Source organism: Oxyura jamaicensis, chromosome 1, assembly GCF_011077185.1.
Source record: "Oxyura jamaicensis isolate SHBP4307 breed ruddy duck chromosome 1, BPBGC_Ojam_1.0, whole genome shotgun sequence".
Lineage (NCBI taxonomy): Eukaryota > Metazoa > Chordata > Aves > Anseriformes > Anatidae > Oxyura > Oxyura jamaicensis.
In genome coordinates, this window is record NC_048893.1 from 187822863 (window position 1) to 187841680 (window position 18818).

At 42.0% G+C, this 18818-nt stretch overlaps 1 protein-coding gene across 7 annotated transcripts in view; it reads left to right on the plus strand.

Annotated features, from left to right (window-relative positions):
* The window catches only part of EXPH5 (exophilin 5), a 32830-nt gene extending 19606 nt beyond the window's left edge, over window positions 1-13224 (plus strand). For 6 of the 7 annotated variants that reach the window (XM_035327049.1, XM_035327071.1, XM_035327081.1 and 3 more), the window contains 3 exons: window positions 4408-4456; window positions 5694-5820; window positions 7668-13224. In XM_035327049.1, coding sequence (XP_035182940.1) covers window positions 4408-4456; window positions 5694-5820; window positions 7668-13024 — 5533 coding nt within the window. In that variant the 3' untranslated portion in view covers window positions 13025-13224. Of the gene's footprint in view, window positions 1-718; window positions 1797-4407; window positions 4457-5693; window positions 5821-7667 lie in introns of those variants that run through there. The other variant, XM_035327098.1, reaches the window with a different exon arrangement.
* Window positions 13225-18818: the final 5594 nt, after the last annotated feature.

The window sequence follows — 18818 nt, forward strand, 5'->3', positions numbered from 1 at the left end:
GTTGTGTGTCAGAAGAATAAGGATTAAGTGGCAAGTAATAGCTAAAGTCTCTTGGCTGAATCTGTTTTGTGCAGGATTTGCATAGAGGTTTTAGGTGTATTACAGCCCCTAGACCTAGAGGTGGCTGCTTAATTCCTCTGCAAGAGGAGATGTGCGTGGGGATCGGGTGCCCTATAGCAGTGATATAACAGGGAAGCATTGGTTTCCCAGGCCGTGGCAAAGAGTATGGGCCGCAGGCAGCTCTACTGCAGCAGTTCCCACTGTTACTAGCCCAGAGGCAGCTTAGAGCTGGGCCTGGAGCTTAGCTGGAGCCAGCCAAACCGGGCGGTTCCCAATGCTTTTGTCTTTGGTGCTTCGTCAGGGCTTTGGTTCCAACTGGAGCGGTACCAAGGATGGGCTCATCGGCAGCACGGGAGCTGTGGTATTCAAAGAGCATCCTTCTTCTTCACTATCCACGGGGATAAACCTACTGCTGAGAGGATAGAGGGGCTGCACTCAGGCTTGATAGGCTGACTGTTATCCTAATTTTGTCCAGTGTGGTCCCTTTTTCTAGGTGCTGTCAACACCTGAATAAAATATTACTGTTTTTGTGTACAGCTTAGGGTAATGCTTCAGCTAGCAACCGTAGGAGAAGGGGCATTGTGCAGTAACATCAAAACTAAGTATGAAGCTGCAAGATCTTTGGCACAAAATGCTGCTTTTCACGCTGTTTGAGGGTGTTGGGCTGGTTTTCTGGTCCCTGCCTGGGGCTCCTGGGTGTCACTGAATGGCACTGAGACAAGGAACAGCTCCAGTGAACAAAGAAAGGGAGCGCAAGCCTCTGAAGAAATGATGATTAGTGGGATAACCAGGTTTTGTAGCACAACAGCTTGCAATTGCAGAGTGTTTGTATCAAAGCAAGAGATGTAAGGAGAGGTTCGAATAGAGGCAGCAAGTTTAACTTGGTGGCTGTTTGCTGGTAACAGTTCCTCTACATAGCAATGCAGCGTAGGGAAAACAAACAAACAAAGCACCATTTGCAAAGTTTTAACACTGACATCTGTCTGTGTGATCTGCTCCCTCCTTTGTCCTATGACAGCGTAATGCCCTGTATGCTGGGACATGGCACAAGGCTGCAGGCACGTAGGGCACCGGGCCAGCGAGTCCCTTGCCAAGGGGCACCTTGGTACTGGCGAGTCAGATCTGCAGGGCTCTTCATATTGGCGTGCTGCAAGGCAGCTGAAAAAGGTTTAGGCTTTGCTCTAGAGCCTAAGCACTGGAGTGATTTTTTACTTAAAAAAAAAAAAAATCATGCATGCTCATTTCATCAGCCATTGTAACAGGTATTTACCTCGCTTTTCTACAGAAAATCTACCCTTAGATTCCTATGCCTTTGTTTTTTCACAGCGCACAGCTTGAAAAATAAACAAGTCCGTCCTGACGTGTAACTGAGCTGATTGCCACATTTTCTAGTCACGCCTCTCTGTCGAAAACTTCCCCCACCCTCTTCTAGGTGTTGCCGTGGCATGTGGTTTGCTTGATGCATAGACAAAGCACTGAAATAATCTGCCTCTCACCAGGTAGAGTTATTCTGGAGAGTTAGTGAAGTACAATAGGAGGCAGCAGTGTAAATCCCGTAAGTCTGTCTACCTGGCAGAAGCTTTTAACTAGTTAGGCATCAATGGCTGTTTAGAGGGTCCTTTTTGTGCTGGAAAGACATTTTCATCAGCTGTGGTGGTGTTCTGCTGTGAGAATAAATTATGGATGCTGCAAAACAGAATATGCGTATGTGGAGATACAGGAGATGCTAATAAAAGGTTTGTAACCGTAGTTTGAAGGTAGCCAAAAGTTTGATTGTATTTGTTTCAGAGGTGATCGGTGTTCTTGAATTCGTTCTTACTCTTTTCTGATGTGCAAGTTTTATTCATTCTGGAAGAGAAGTGGTATTTATTTCTGTTTTCAGCATGTTGGTGTTACGTGTCTGTTGCTTAGCTGGCTTCTAAGGTAATACTGATAAGAACAGTATAGAAGAAAACGGATTGCAATCTGACATTAGACGACTTCACATGGCCTGGGGAAGACAGGTGTCACAGTGAAAATAGCAATTTGCAGCAGATTTCAGTTCATGGTTTTATATTATTATCAGTTGTGATAGTAGTAGAGTCGTACATACTTTTAATCTTACACTCTGTTGTTGCAAAATAGATACATATGTATATGTAAATGAAAATGTTTAACGAATAACCTCTTGCTTTTATGAAGTAAATAGTATTGTGTTTGTTTTTTTTTCCGATGGCAAATGTTTTTGAGCTTGAGTAGCAATTGAACTCCTTGGCTTTTTATAGATAATAGATAACGTTTTACATGTGTGTGTGCCTGTGTGTATGTGAACTAATGTAAACATAGCTTAAAATCCTTAATCAAAAGAGAAACTTTTCCTAAATGTTACAATGTTTCTCTGGAAGGAAACTTTAATTTTTGAAACGTTGAAAAATGTAGAGTGAAGAAAAAAAATGAGGCAGGTAAGGAGGTGGAGAGATTGGTATGGGGAAAAGATTAAAATAACCTTGTCTGTGTAAGTTGGCAGGGAGGAAAATAAATCAGGATACAATGACCAGTTGTTTCTCAAAGAAAAGGTGACAACAAAGACATGGAGGAATTTATAATAATGCCAGAGGTGAAAATGCAATTTTTAATTTTTGTCTAGACTATCAGAAGATGTTTCTCACTGAAGAGTCTGCTTCGTGTAAGCTTGATTGCATGGAGCAATTAACTCTACACCAAGCACAGCACCGAGCAGGGAGAACAGTAGGGAGCAGCTTTGCACACTAAAGCTGAAGAAGAGAGCTTCTAGCAAAGCTTTTGCATTTTTGTTATGCATATAATTAAAATTAAGATAACTCGCTAAAGCACAGGTTTTCATTGAACTTGGTTTGCAGGAAATCATCATAAAAATTCTGAAACACAAGTTTAATTCTTAATTTGTGTTAGAAGCATTAAATTATATTCAATGTCATTTTAGTTTAAAAGAAGAGTTGCATATACCTCTGAGTCCTGGTTCAGTAAACCTTATTCACAGGGAGCGGTAACCCTTTGAATTAATGGCTGTTCCTATTCGGTATTACAAAGAAAAACTAGGAATTTCAGATTCAGATAGCCTGACCTGATCCGAAGCCCACTGAGGTCACCAGGCTTGCTTCCATTGGTTTCAGTTGGACCCCATGGCAGAGAGGAATCTTGGTTTTAAAGTTCACAATTACAGAAGCAAAAACAAATTGCACCTTTCAACTGTTCTTCCCTGCCTGGAAGCACATTGCAAACAAATGACAAAGCACTTCAGGAGGAAAGGCTTGGCCACAAAGAACCTGCCAACAAGCCGGTTTCTACTTGCTGCTGAAGCACAATAAAATAGTCTACCTGAGCACAGGAAGGTTTTAAGAGCCTAAGAACAAGATCATTCAAAAAGACTGAGACAAACAGGAATGAGCAGAACCTTCTTTCCCTCCTCTTTCTCTTGAGAACTAACTTCCTGGGAAAAAGTGTTTCTGAGACAAGGAAGGACTGGCAGTAAGCACAGACTGAGCACGATTTCCTTCAGGGCTTTTGAAGGGTCTGGGTTTGCTTATCTGTAAAATAAGGATTTGTAGACTAGAATGGACTCAGTGAAGTTGAATATTGTTCTTGTTCCTCTAGTTTCTTTATATATTTATGTCTGCAAGTGACCCAGGAGAGCAGCATGCCTGTGATGTGCAGTGCTTCTTGGCTCACTCTGACAGCTGCATTACTCACAAACACTCCAGCCAAACCCTTGCAGTCCTGTGTAGCTTAGGAAAACAGACAGGCTTTCTATTCTGTGTTAAAAAATGATAAATAAAGGCTGTTTTGGATGGGTAGCAGCAAATTCCCAATTGAGACCAAAACCAGTCTGCTGTCTGTCTTACCTCCTTTGCAGGGATGGAGCACAGCTCTGCGTGTATGTAGGGAAATATGGAAGAGGAAGACAGTAGAGTTTCAGATTAAAAAAACTTTCCATTTATACATGGTTAACTCCAGGTATTTATAGTACCTACTACATTACTGTTCTTTGGAAAAGGAAGTTATAATATCCTATTGTAATGCTGGATTTAAACAATGACTTTATGGCTGTTGCAAGCATTAAGATATCAGTAGGTTGAGATCATACTTGGCTGTGCAGGTAAAATATTTGCAAATTGACAGGGCCAAACCAAATGGTAAATTTCTCCAACATTTTTGCATATTTTGGTTAGCAGGATTTTTTTTGGCGGGAGGGAGGGATTCATCATAGGGCAGTCTTGTTTTCAAATGCCTTTTGGTAGTTGTTAAAAAGAAACTGCTGGTTATTTACTACTGCATAAAATGATTCCATGTTCCGTTTCCTAGCCAACATTTAAGCCTTTCTCCTTACAGATATGACAATTCTTCTAGCACAGCTCCGAAACTGGAAGAAATGGCAACGGTAAGTGTTTTATCAACTTTATTTGCAACAATGTTTAAATCACAGTTTTTTTTCAAATACTAATCCCCTTAGTTTAGGCTGTTGATTATAATGCATTTTAAATAATATTCTTGCAACTCTTGTTATAAACAGTGAGTAAAATGTGTTGTGAACCTGTTGAAGGCAGTGAAATGAACTTGCCCTGTTAACTATACAAGTCAAAAACTTTTCTAGGTAATACTGAATCTAGCTCTGATCAGGTTTCAGTTCTCTCCTAATGATGAGACTACTGCATGAATAATGTCACAGACCAAACTCTTCACATCTTTTGGCAATTGTAACCAAAGTACAAACAGATCAAAACTCACTTTGAACAGTTTATTTACTTTTTTTTTTTTCTTCATTTGTACAAGAATGAAAAACAGTAGGTGACATGGGCAGGCAGTAAGCTAAAGCCTGCTCCTGCAACATTTCTATGCGCATAAGCTCAGTTCAAGCATGAAAAACAAATTTATATCTGATGTAATTTATGTGTACTCTGTTGAAATAAACAGATTTCCTCCAAGGATTATATTTGTTATTTTAATTACTTTATTGCCCTGTATTAGTAACATGTGTTTTGTCCTCTTCAATGGTATGGTATAACCACAGAGGGGACTAAGAAGGTATGCAGTATATAATCAAAGGTATAGAGGAGGTAAATTGGCCACCACCCTTCTCTCATACTTCAAAAACAAAGGGATAATCTTTATTAATATGTGACTGAGACAGAGATCTCATTAGGATTCACAGAATCCTGACTATTATACAAATACACTACTATAGCTGGGTGATTTTTATGGAAAACATGGGGAAGGGTCTCAGCCAAAATAAAGCAGCAGAGGCTGTGAACCTCTCCAGGCTGGCGCATAAGCTAAACTCAGACTGATGGGGAATAAGATGACATTTTTCCTGCTGCTGAAGGCATCACAGCCCCTCAAAGTGCTGGCTTAGCTGTAGTACTGAAATTGTCTAATAGATCAGATGTGGGAAGAGAAAATGCCACAATATGAAAATATGCACACAGAAAAAAATGCTTTGGAAAACTTAAATGAAGAGATACTATACAATACAGACGAATATGGAAAAAATAAGTAAACTACACCTGTTACTGTGAGGTTATTATAACCAATGTATCCAAAACATACTACAGCATAAGGACCAGATGAGCAAATCTACTTACAGAACTAAAATCACGTTGCCTTACTCTTTTTAACAGGCTGAAATGTGTAATTCCCCAATGTCAACTGATACAAGTGGTCATTCTTATGATGTAAAACAAGATGAAATGATGGAAAAAAGTACACAGGAGTGGAATGAACAGCTAGAGAAGGAGTTTTTCAGTGGTAAGTGCACGTGATTACTTTGTTCTGATGTTATAGTTGCCAGAAGTGACTGTGGTGAGTAGTTTCTTCTGCAAAAGCACAGGCTGCAAAGATATGGCTTATTTCTGGTGCAGTGGGTACTTTTTGCTAGCTTTGCCTATCTGCTCTGACATAGACGTTAGGATGTGTCGCCACTCGCTCTTAGAGCTCCTGTTTATCTCTTGCTGATCCAGTCCAGAAGAATCACATCTGAAAAGCGTGCATTTCCCTCTGCTTATTCTGGCAGGAGCCTATATTCTTTCTTTAGATCTAGACACATAGTTATGGGAGAAGTATTTCATAGCAGTTTTCTGCATGCATAATTTTGATAATGAATTACCAGGCCTGCTTTTATGAATTGCAAGGCCTCAAGCCACAGAAGCAGGAGGCATTATGGCCTTCAGTTACCTTTCTGGGAGCCCTCACAGAACCAGTCTTATGTTGCTGGTTCTTCTTTTCTGACTGCTGAGAAGCGAAGCAAGATCAGGCCCAGATTATGGGTGTGCTGCCACCCAAAATTACAAGAGGTTACAGCTGGGATTGAAAGCATGATCAGGAAGCAGTGGGTGAGTTGGCAGTGCTGGAAGCAGAGAGCACTGCATGGTCGACAGTGGTTCTTTGGAAACCCACATGCCCATCACCACTTTCGGGTATCTGTCATAACTATGCACATTTTCCTGCTGACAGAAAAACCTCTTCATAGGTTGGCTGTTGTCCACAAAACAGAAGACTCAGAAAAAAAAATCCTCTTTTTTCTTGTACTAATCTGACTTTCTCAAGACTCTTCTCTCTTCTGTGCTGAAGAGAAACTTAGAAAACCAGAACAATTTAGAATCTTTTATCACTTTTTATTCCACCCATACATACCTAACAATGTTTTCTTAGTGATCTGGTATGATCAGCCCAGATTTGTTTGGATTGATCAGTCAGTCTTTTTTTATTTAAGTGGGTTAGGAAATGCTGTAACAAAATTGCAAGATCCATTTGTGGTTCTGTCTTATGTATGCTATTTTCAAAATACAGAAAGAATACACTTAGCAAATGCAGAATTATTTTTTGCCAATAAAAATACTTTAAATACATTGATGTTACTTAGTTTTATGACTGAATATTCTGGTTAGCTGAGCTGCATAGTGTTTAATTCCAGTTCTTGAGAGTGTCTCTAACTACAGCTTTGTTGCTAGAATGAATCATACGTTAACTATTTTCTTACCCTTTTTTATCCAGAAAATGCCATTTTCAGTGTTGATTTTAGAATAATAAGCAACAATTTACTGAAGAACTTATTTTCCAAATGAAACAAACAGTGGACTTGCGAGACTACTGAATATGCTTGTTTGACGATTTGCAGAATTTTGTGTTTCCTTACAGTTAGATCATAACTCTATGTTGTGATCACACAGGCATCCATGTTTGCTTACAAGCATAGTGAATTCTTTTCAGGGATTTTTTGCTTACAGACTACATTTGGGAAGTTTGCCCTTTGCCTCTTCTTCTCCCCCCTCCCATGAGGAAGCTAGTGAGGAAGAATTCAGACTTCAAATTGTTTTGTTTTTCTTCTAAATAGCATAAAGACTGACATTTACATAAAAAGTATTTCTGAGATCAGTCATGGAGCAGTGCATTTTTTTTCCTTGTAGTCATAATGGGTGGCCACTGAAGGGTCCTGTGGATGAGGAATGTGTGGTTTGGAAGGGGTTTTGAATGTTGAGAAATTGCCTTCCTTCAATGCCAGTCCTAATTATTAATGTAGTACAGTTTTAACAAAAATAGTCAGAAGATTATTAAAGAAAACAAAACCAAGTATCTTTATTTTTTTCCCTGTGCAGTTCTAAATGATCTAGATGACCAGCTGGCCCAGGAACAATCCCAAGATCCACTGGACAGGCCGGTTTCTACTAGCAGTGCTTCAAATGTGCAGTACAACAGAGGTGCCTTCCCTACTTCAAAGAGACAGACTGCTAGTAGAGGACAACACAGAAATGACTGGAGTGACATGCCTAGCACATTTTTCCCAGATGGACTGAGAACAATAAGAGCCCGAGATGAACACAAGATTTTCATTAGACCAAGGAAACTGCACAATGCATATATGAACTGGCAACAAACCTTACAAGATGATTATAAATACAGTGATCCAGTCGATGGAAATCCTCATCTGTTAAGCAGGAGGCTGTCTTCTGTGTCTTTTGGGCGGTCTTCAGAAGGTAGCTTATATCCTCCTTCCATAACACAGAACAGTGGATTTAGGCACAAGAGTTACATGAACAGGGATACAGCTGGCAGGAGTTACTCTGTGTGTTCCCTTCGGAGATGTCCATCATCGGTATCTTCTGAACAGCTATCAGCATCTAGTTTACAACATCCATTGGCAAGGGAGAGCAACAATGGTTTTGTACCAAGGTTTGGTCGACAAAACCCGAAGAGAATTCCTTTGTCTTCTATTGTATGGAACAATGCACCAGACTCTCCTGGACAAACATCAGCTCAAGAAAAAATGTTTAGAACCCAATCACTGATGGAGTTTCATGCTACAGACCATGGTCGATACCCTAGCTCTTTGCAAGAAAACAAGAAATACACATATTACCACTCAAAACACCAGTACAGAAGATCTATTTCAAGCAGTAATTGCTTTAGTAGAGTTAGTTGCCCTGACAAAGCTACTTCTCCATTGTCCTTTGATAACTGGGAAAATTATCCATTATACCAATCAGAAAATAATCTCTCCAGATCATACCATAGAGATAATTCTCACAGCAAGTTGTATGCAAACCAAAAAAATTCTTATGGAAGGAAAGAGAGTTATCCTTCTTGGACTGATATTCCTCAATACCACAGTGATGATGTGTTTCTTTCTCCTGATGCCAGCTTTGATGTGATTATGGCTAATTTAAATGACCAGCAGTGGGCTCATACAAGGAATGCCAAGTTTTCTTCACAGCACCTGCAGAATGATTTTCACATGTGTTCTCCAGAAAATACAAATTACAAAACAATTACAAGAAGTGCAAGTAGAACTTTTTCAGAATTCACTGAGGGCTGTCAGCCTTGGCTAAGCTGTAACTCTTCGGTTTCTTCAGCTATTATCAGAAGTGATGAATCAGTCTTACCTAATTTGAAGGATCAAACAAAACCTATAGGACTGAAAAGGAATTCAGTCATTGTTACCCAAAGAAGTACTAAGGCAGACTTCACACAACTAGAAAAGGTTGAAGGTATGAAACTGCCAGATGAAGTGGATATTCAAGACATGCCGTTAGGGTCTGTTTCTCAACAAGCAGATACAAGCTACGTCAACACACAGAGTTTTCCCTCAAATAACTCTGCATTTGCCACGTTGCAAAGTGGTGCATCTCTCATTAACTCACTGAGATCAAAGAGACAAACCCAAGCCAGTGCCAGAACAGATACTGCAAAAATGGATGCATCGAACGGCAGTAAAGGAAATGTACAAATGAAGGAAAACGATCGCCCACCCAATGGTGTATTCAGTCAGCATCCCTGTATTCTGCCAGCTGATGAGAGCAGAAAGGAACCTTTTCTTCCGAGTCAGAAGGAATGGAAACATAATCTGCATTATGTGAGAAAAGGAGAAGGCATCAAACAGGATAATCGGTGTGCAGAAGCAGTTAACCAAGCTCCTCCAAAGGGACTGTCTTCACTGCTGAATGTTGCTTCTGTGCCATCCACTGAAAAATTAGCAAACTGTCAAGGCATGTCGTCCTGGCCTCCTGACTATTCATCTAGTTCCTCACCAAGCTTTCCACAAGCACTTTCTCATAAAGACAATTCTAAATGTTTAGGAACACTAACTAACTCTTCAGCAAGTTGCACAGTTCCTGAATCTCATGCGGGAGGTGGAAAAACAGCTCAAGTAAGCAAAATTGGTGTTACCAAAAAGATTTCACAGAAAACACCACGAAGTACAAGCACTTTAGTTACTAAGGACTATAGTGGACAATTCAATACTAGTTCTCCACAACATGGAAGTTCTGGAAATATTTATACACATAGTTTTGGTGGAGACCCCGAGACCTCTGAACATAGTTTAAATTATTTTTGCCTTGAAAAAGAAAGTGGGAAAATAAGGAATGATTCATTTGGAATTGAAAGGCTTCAAAAGCAAGACAACTTACTGAGACATAGCAGTAGCTGCAGCATTACTGGCTCCCCTAGCAGAAACAGCTTTAAATCTTCTGATCCACTTGTTATTTATTACACTTTGCCTAGAAAATCAGCTAGCATTGCTGGTAGTATTATGTCAGATACACCCATCTCTTTCCCTAGAGAAAATAGAAGGAGTATGTATGATTGTTTAAGGTCTGAAATTCCCAGTGGAGTTGATGCCTTTTGTTCTAGTCAAAGAGATGTGTCTTGTTTAGAATCAAAACAGTCCTTTTTAACATCAGCACCATTAAATGCTGCTACAAGTAACAGAGATAAAGATTACCCCTGTCCTTTAACCAGAAGTCCTAATGATTCAGTAAGTGGCAGTGCATCCATTGAACTGAGTGATAGATGTAGACATCTAAGCAGAAGAGAATCCTCTGTGTTTTCAGACTGTAAGGAAAGTGGAAATGGTTTGCAGAAATATAAAACTACAAGCACGTTTACAGTTTGTGTTGATGAAGATCATGTCAAGTATCATGAGCTAGTTTCAATTTATTACACTTTGCCACGGAGGCATTCAAAAACATTTTGTAACCTCTTCAGGGATAATGCAGAGGATGCAGATTTACCTCTTTCTGATGACAATTTTCAGACACCAAGAATACGAAACAAGAAGAACGAAGGTCATGTGAGTTTAGCAAATGTTTTTTTCCCCAGTACTTTAGAAAAAGAGGTGAGTTCCTATTCTTCGGACCAAGTATCTTCAACTCTGGTCACGCCTCAGAACTTAGAAACTGTTGTTAATAGTGAAGAAGAGAATTCACACTTATCTCCTGGCTCTGAGAGTGTATGTACTGCAAAGTCAGTGAGTATGGTCAATAATAGGAAGGGTAGTTCAACAGGTCTTTCAGGAGCAGACAGTATCTTCTCTGATGTGGTGACAAAAGACATTTCTTTCAGTGGTCCACAACCCATTGCAATAGTGGCTAACTCAGGTAAGGCCCTTTCTGATGCTTCAAACAACCAAAGTACGGAAACACATCTGAAAGGAAAGGAGGACATTTCTCAAACAGCCGCACCAATGACGTCCACTTTATCGACACCCCCCAAAGCAGACAGACTTTTAGACAACTCTCTTTATTCTACTTCAACAAATAAGAATAGTATACAGAAGGGAAACTCTGCAAACTGCTATCAGCCTGCTACTGTAAGTACAAATAAAAATCAGAACAGTTTACTCCTCCACACAAGGGAGAAGAGTTCTCGTGGAAGGACTGGTAACACAGAGCGTGCTGATAAGCCACTGCCTCCCAGGGAGGACACAGACAGGGACAGTACCAAAGTCAAACAGGGAATAAATTTCCTACACCAAACCACCCCTCTGTATAATAATAAATGCAGTGGACTGCAGTTAAGAGCTGATAGTTCAAGAAATAATGCAGATGATTTAAACTCTTGTAGCAAAATGCTGCCAGAGTCTCAGAACAAAGCATTTGAGGTAAGCACACCTTCCAGTGCTGATCCATTACTTCAGCTAGACAAAACGGTCAGCACAGATACAGATGAGTTAAAGAATTCAAAAACTAAAAAAGAGCAAAACTCACAGAGTACTCAGATGGGTAAAGACTGTAGTGGTTTGCAGGAATCAGAAAGGCCCAGTGAAGGTAGCGTGAACATTAACAGTAAAGATAAAGTCATCAGGGCTGCACAAGACCAGAAATTAACACAGAGTGCAGAAAACGAGAACAAGCTTCTCTCTGACTGCACAAGAGACAAAGTCAAAGATATAGAAAAAAGGAAAAACAGACCTTCCATTAAAAATAAACTGGCAGCTGTTTGCAAAACCAGCCGAAAATTTTCAAGTAAAAATTTACCCCCCAAACCACACATAAGTAATATTTTTTCACAGAATGATGGGAATGCCGTTTCTTTAGAGGCCAGCATGTCCCCTGACTCGCTGGTTTCAGCAGATTGCCATCAGTCATCCCTGCAGTCTGAGAATGAAAATCAGAATCACAGTCCAGACAGGAATATACAAATACAAAAACCAGCTGAGAATAGTAAGAGTGAAAATGTGCATGATCCTTCTTTGCTGGTTAACAACTTAAATTGGAGGTCTTTTGCAAGCTTATACACCCAGAAGGAAGCCATCAGTCCCAAAAAGACTACAATGAAAGTAGAAAATAGGCCAAATCTTACAACCCTATTTCCAGATAAAGCAGAAGCCACAAGAAATAAGAATTCCCAAACATTTGATTTGGGGTTAGAAAACAGAAGCCAGCCCATCTCACTAAGTGCCACTACATCAGACCCAGTGGTTGGTGAGAAAAAAAGAGCCAGCAGCAGTGCTTGCAGTCCTCCCCTGCCACTCTTAACTGACAAAAACTCAAACACATTTGTAAATAATTGCTTGCAGATGAACATATGTCCAAAGCAAAACGTGACTTCTCAGACAGCGCTTGGAGAGCATCAAAACACTTCCCAGTCCAATAGCTTAAAAAACGCCAACTTGCAGAGCTATCTGTTGTGCAAGAGTCAAGCAAAAAATCAACGTGAGCGTCACCTTTCTGAAAGTATTTGTGGTCAAGATTCCCATTCCTTTGCCTCTGGAAGCAATATTCTACCAAAGGATAGCATACATGGGAAGAGATTTAAATCTTCCTCAGAGCTGTTGTCTTGTGATGAAAATGAGAACTGGGCATCAGATGATGAGAAATGCTACAGCACTAGGAATTTGATGTATCCGTCGGTTGAATTTGGTATATTTGGCAAAGAACAGCAGTTGGCTTTCCTGGAAAACATCAAGAGGTCACTCACAGAAGGGCGATTATGGAGACCTTGTCTTCTTAACAACCCTGGTGCTCTCCGAGACGGAGAGACCCCTTCCATAAACAGAGCTGCACTTTTCAGCTCAAGTTCTGCTGGGAGCAAAGTATCATCAGCTGCTTCATCCCCCGGAGAGCTGACGGACATCTATCAGGAAGACCCAGCTACTTACTCAGACTCAGACACTGATACTACCACAGACGATGAGTATTACCTAGACGAGATAGATAAGGAATCAGAACTGTGACAGCCTGTGGTACGAAGATGGCAAGATAGCTTGGTCGTTTTGGGGCAAGCAAAAACATGTAAAATACTTTGAGCCAGTTCTTGTGCTGCTATAGATTGGTAATCTTAACTTTCAAAGAAGTTAGTAGTTTATGTTAGCTGAACGTTTGAGTTTTGTATTAAATACGTGGCTTCACTATTGTTGGTTTTTCCTGGCAGGGGAAAAAAATCCATCCCAAAATATTACCTTCTGTGGGTAAACAACTGTAGAGCTTTGGGCAGTGTAGGGCTGGAGAGATGGCTTTCCTCTGAGTCAGCAAGCAGTGGCTCAGGCTGCTGCCAGCTAGGTAGAACAGCACTAAAATAGATAAAATCTTGCTCTGGCTACATTTTCTTACAAGCTGTAATAGGAAACCAACAGGTTACATTGCTGATAAATGTTTCTCCAACTCTCATTTACCAGACCAAGTATCGTAATGCTGATCCATCCCACCCAACACCCACACAAAATGAAAATCATTTGCTTTTTACAGCATATTTTGTAGAAATGCTCTTTTCCTGTATTCTTGGGAGGCATTGCAGCAATGTCCTGGTGGCACTTGCTGTGCCAGGCAGTGGCCGTGTCGCATGAGGTGGATTCCATGCCAGGAATTTTCTCCTCGGTGCTGCAAGGGCAATGAGCTTTGTGTGTTACAGGAGTGCTGCTAACGCGCTTGAGCATGGGGCGTAGCACTGCTTAGTGTAATAGTAATTTTCAGTGCTGGAGAACTGTGAAATTGCTGTGGATGTTAACACAGATGAGCATGGAAATCTCCTTTTCAAACGTGCGAGCGGGGAGATTCACAACTGACACAGCTTTGGCTATGGCTGAGATAAATTGCCAGGCTTATGCCTTGGAACAGATTAATTTGGATTAATAACCCGGCACTTTAAACCATGCAAAACGTAAAAGGATTTACCCTATCTGTTGCCTATACAAACCTTGTAGGTTGAATCCTAAGTTGTCCTAACAGTGGTTAACACAAGCTGAGTGGTGCAACCTGTGGCTGCCCCATGCGGAGCTGACCCCGGTGAGCTGGGTGCCACCACTGGGCTGCTCCATGCTGGCACCTCCCTCAGCGGGCGCTTGGCTGGGCCACCGCTGCACAGACTGGCATTTTTTTCCCATGAAGCAGGTAAAACTGGTGAAAAGTGCTCCTTGCCTTTTGCTAAATTACCACCTCTTTCTGGTGTTTTCCCACCATTCCCACTGTCACCGTGGAACTTTCTATCCTTTGAAATGAAATGCCGCAATTGTTTTCCTGCGGCTTTTCTTTGGCCACATTAATGAATGTTGTGTTGTTACTCAGTAGCCAAAACTCATCCCTGGCCATTAAGTTTCTAGCTAAGCTTTGATCTGTTTTTATATGAAATAGCAAGCCAGAAGATAGTGTTTTTAAGTAATTATACATTTATTTCTACTTTAATAATTTCACACGTGATCTAAAATGTTGATCCATATTTTTGATACGCTTTTTAATTCAATAAAATTTCTGTAGGACATAATTATATTTTTGTAACTGGAAGGACGATACACTGATATTTTAAAATAATATATTTTAGCAAAACAAGCAGTGCTTGTCTCACCAAATACTCCACAAGAAACTAAAAGATGAAAAGATAGTAGGTAACTGGTACCCTTATCTTTTGTACTGTAAACTTCGTTAAAGAAGTGAGTCTAATTCAAATCTATACTGATATATAAGTATTATTACTTTATACTAAGATAATTTGTCTTGTACATAAAAGGACTAATATAAACTATGTATTTATGGTCAGAATTGATCTCCAAAACATGTCTGTCTTGGAAGAATGTAAGCATATGCTGACATATGCAGTAGTGGAAGGAAATAACTACCCTGTAATTGTAACATGTGGTATTCTAAGGAGAAAATATGTTTCTTTCTGTCAATGGTTCTATATGTTTGGGATCCTGTACAGTAAGACAATAAAACCAGCTGAGTACCAGTGAGGAATTTGTGCTGTACATTTCTGCAAAATATGTTAATCTAAAAACTGGGAATACCAGCCTACATAAGTTAAAGGATAATAAAATGGATAATAAGTTAAAGGATAATAAAATCAATGTTTACAAGGGAAATAAACGGTCATACAGTTTTGCTTGACTTGAAGGGGATGGTTTAGAACATTTTTATTTGTAAGTATTTTCTACCTGTTCAATAAAAGTTGGATTAAGTTCTCACCCTGTTGGCATTAAACAAACAAACAAACAAACAAAAACAACAACAACAAACTTTTCTTGTTTGCTTTGCTGTGTATCTACAGCAAACCAGGCAGCTTGATTTAATGTAAACAAACAAACAAAACAGCTTCTGGTAATAAATCAGTTGTGCGTGACTGCAGCCTGTTGAGGATCCGTGATTTAATATTGACACTGAATGATGGTATTCTCGAAACCAGTTTTGTGAAAACAGGGAGAAAAATCCTTTGAGTAGCAATCAGCTCCATTCAGTTCAGCAGAGCCAGATTTTGATACCTTTGCTCTTTCAAGCTTTTTCTTTGGCAAAAGTATATTATATAAATGCTCATAATTTATAGGATTTTCATACCTAAAGTTACTTGTTTGCAATAAACTGCATTCAAATGAACAAATGCATTGGTACTGTGTTTATTTTTTCACTTACTGAGAACATCACAGACAATTTATCAAAAAAAAATAAATATTGCTGCCATGGCATTGCTGGGCAATGCTGCCAGGAGCTCCAATAGCAGAGGTTTACAAGGGGGTGTCCACCTTTGCTCCATCACACAGCAAAGGTGGCTCGGTCCTGCCGTGCGCACACAAAGGATGTGCCCAGCTGAGCGATGGGCACCCCGTGATGCTGGCTCGTGGCCCTTGGCAGCTCTTGATCCAGTCAGTTACCAGTGCTGCTACCTTTAGTTTTGTGCCATTTGATGAGTGAGTCTCTGGTATATGAGTAGTTTTCCATCAGCAGGAAAACTACATCTTTACAAATCTTTACAGGAGACATGCACCTTGAGGGGCCAATACTCCACACGGGGACAAGGGTAGTATTTGATGAGTACTTATACAAGGCAATGAGGTCCACGTGAAAATCACTTTGGCCAGAATTAGACCTCGGTGGAGACTGACTGCCACGTGCAGTGTTGATGGTGTGAGACTCACCACTCACTTTGAACCTTAATTACTACAGCCAGTGTATGTGGCACCTGAGCTCAGTAACACCATCCCTCAGCCTGCTTTCGTAAGGGAATAGTTTATGTGCAAAGGCTGTATTTTTGTCTTTATCTCGGTATACACATTAGGTCGCTTATATCCCCATCTGACCTGTGAACATAATAACCGAGCTCTGTGACACTTGAAAGAAGGGGCAGCATGCTCCTAATTTCATCACAGGAGTGCTCAGGCTGGGATGGAGGTCAGGCGCTCTCTGGTCCATCTTCCTCACAGCTGTCAGAAAACCTCCAAGGATGGAGACTGCACCACCTCTCTGGGCAGCCTGTGCCTGACAATCCTCACAGGGAAAAAGTATCCCTATATCCAGGCTGAATGTCTCATTTCAGCTTATGTCTGTTCCCATCTTTCTGCCCTGCACCACTGGCAAGAGTCTGTGACAGTGCTGTTAGGTCCCCCCAGAGCTGCCCCAGCTCCAGGGTGAACAAGCCAAGTTCCTCCAGGCTCTCCTCACATGGCAAGTGCTCCAGCCCCACTGTCTCAGTGGCCTCACCTGAAGTTGATCCAAATTATTGGATCTTGCACTGAGGAGCCCCAAACTGGAGCATCCAGATGCGCTCCAATGAGTCCAAGATCGAGGGGCACAACCACATCCCTCAACCTCTCTTCACACAGCCCAGGCAGCCATTTCTGCCAGGGCTCGCTGCTGGCCCATGTCCTGCTCACCACCCGCTGAGACTCCAGGGCCTTTCCCCCAGAGCTGCTCCCAGTCAGTCACTCCTGGCCTGTACCAGCACAGGGGTGCCTCTTTCCCAGTCAAGGTGCCCAGGGGCACCAGAAGGCCCTGACCCCCTTCCCCAGGACCACCCCTCACCCTGCTCACAGACTAGGACTATATTTGAGCCCACCCAGGGCCATCAGTCCCTGCCACAGTGACACCACAAGGTATTGATTTCCAGTTCCCCACAGCCCTGTGGAGCCTGGCCATGGGCAGCCCTGTCCCCAAAGACCTGCAGCCATCCCGAGGCTGAGTCTGACCCTGTCTCTCCTCACCAGACATGATCCTGATCCACAGATTGATGTTCCCACCTGACCACAGCACTGCCCTGTCCCCGTGAGCTTGCCAGGTGAAATGACCCTGGGGACAAGCACTGGTGAGGCCACAGCGTTGTGCTCCCCAGCCTCCAGGGACCAGCTTGCCCTTGCTGCTCCCTGACACCCAGGTGTGGGACTTTGTCAAATGTCATGGGCGGTTCCTCCAGCCTGCCCAGGTGCCTTGGGATGGCAGCCCTGCCCTTGAGCATTACCAGCTGGTCCCCCAGTTTGGCGTCATCTGCAGACTCACTGATGGAGCACTCCAACATCTCATCCCAGCCCAGGTCCCTGTGGCGCTGCCCTCGTTACCAGCCGCCAGGTAGAGATGAACCATTAACTATCACCTTCTTAGCCCAGCCAAGCACCCAGCCAGTTTTTTAATGCATCTGGTTGTCCACCCATCCAGACCATAACATCCTAACCTGGACGTAAGACTGTTGTGGGAGACCCTGAAGTCTCTGCTAAATTCAAGTTAAATTACATGTGCTGCCCTCCCCTCATCCACAGACCCAGTCATTTTATCGCAGAAGGCCACCAGGTTGGCCAGGCGTAGTTGTCCCTTGGTCAGTCCGCAGTGACTGCTCCCAGTCAGCTTCTTCTGCTTCCTGTGCCCAGAAATGTGCTCCAAACTGGTGGAGAGGGAAAGGAAAGCAGCTCTCAGTGATCCCTTCACTGAAAGCAGCAGCCAGTGAGGTAGTGGTTGGCCTGGAAGCAAATACGTAACTCCAAATTAACACTATACATGTTTTCTCTTGCCCATTGGGAGTATCATATATGGTATGTTGGTGGAAATCTGTGGTAATTTGAGGTGAGGGAATTTAGGAGACTAAAGGCGAAAGCAGGGAGGAAACCAGACTTGATGATTCCTTTCAAAGAACCTGTTTTTCATGGTCTGTATGCACGGAGCCTTGAAGTTCATGTTATTCATATATAAAACCTGCGGCATTCATTCATGCTCTCCTTGTTTTGCATCTGGAAAATCCAAGCTTGCATGGAAGCATTATTTAATTTTCTTACAGCCTTGTAAGCCCCCACGTCTACTGTCATCCTGAACTACTTCCTAGTAGCAACAAAGGCACTTCTGATAAAAATGATACAACTTCAGGAGACAAATCATTGGGGGTTTTCCCTGTGTACTCATCTTCCATCAGGTTAAATCTATGAAATTACTTTGTTTTGCAAAACTTTCCATTTTCTAGAGAATAACACCGTGACCCTTCCTTCCCCTTCACTGGGCTTTCCAGCCCTGACAAGACCCAACTGCCACATGCAGACAGCAGGAGCCAAGAGCACGCTCCAGCTCCTGACCGTGGGTACGTGCCCGAGCTGCACCGGGACACGAGGCTGAGCCTCCTCAGCACCGGGACGCGAGGCTGAGCCTCCTCAGCACCCTGCCTCCTCCCCGGGAGGGGAAGGTGAGCTCGGCAGCAGGGAGCAACGTGCCCCCACATCCCAGCAGGGTCCCTGGTCTGTCCTTTGGTTTGAATGTAATCAGTTTAAGGGAAATTCTGGAAAAAGCAAGGGG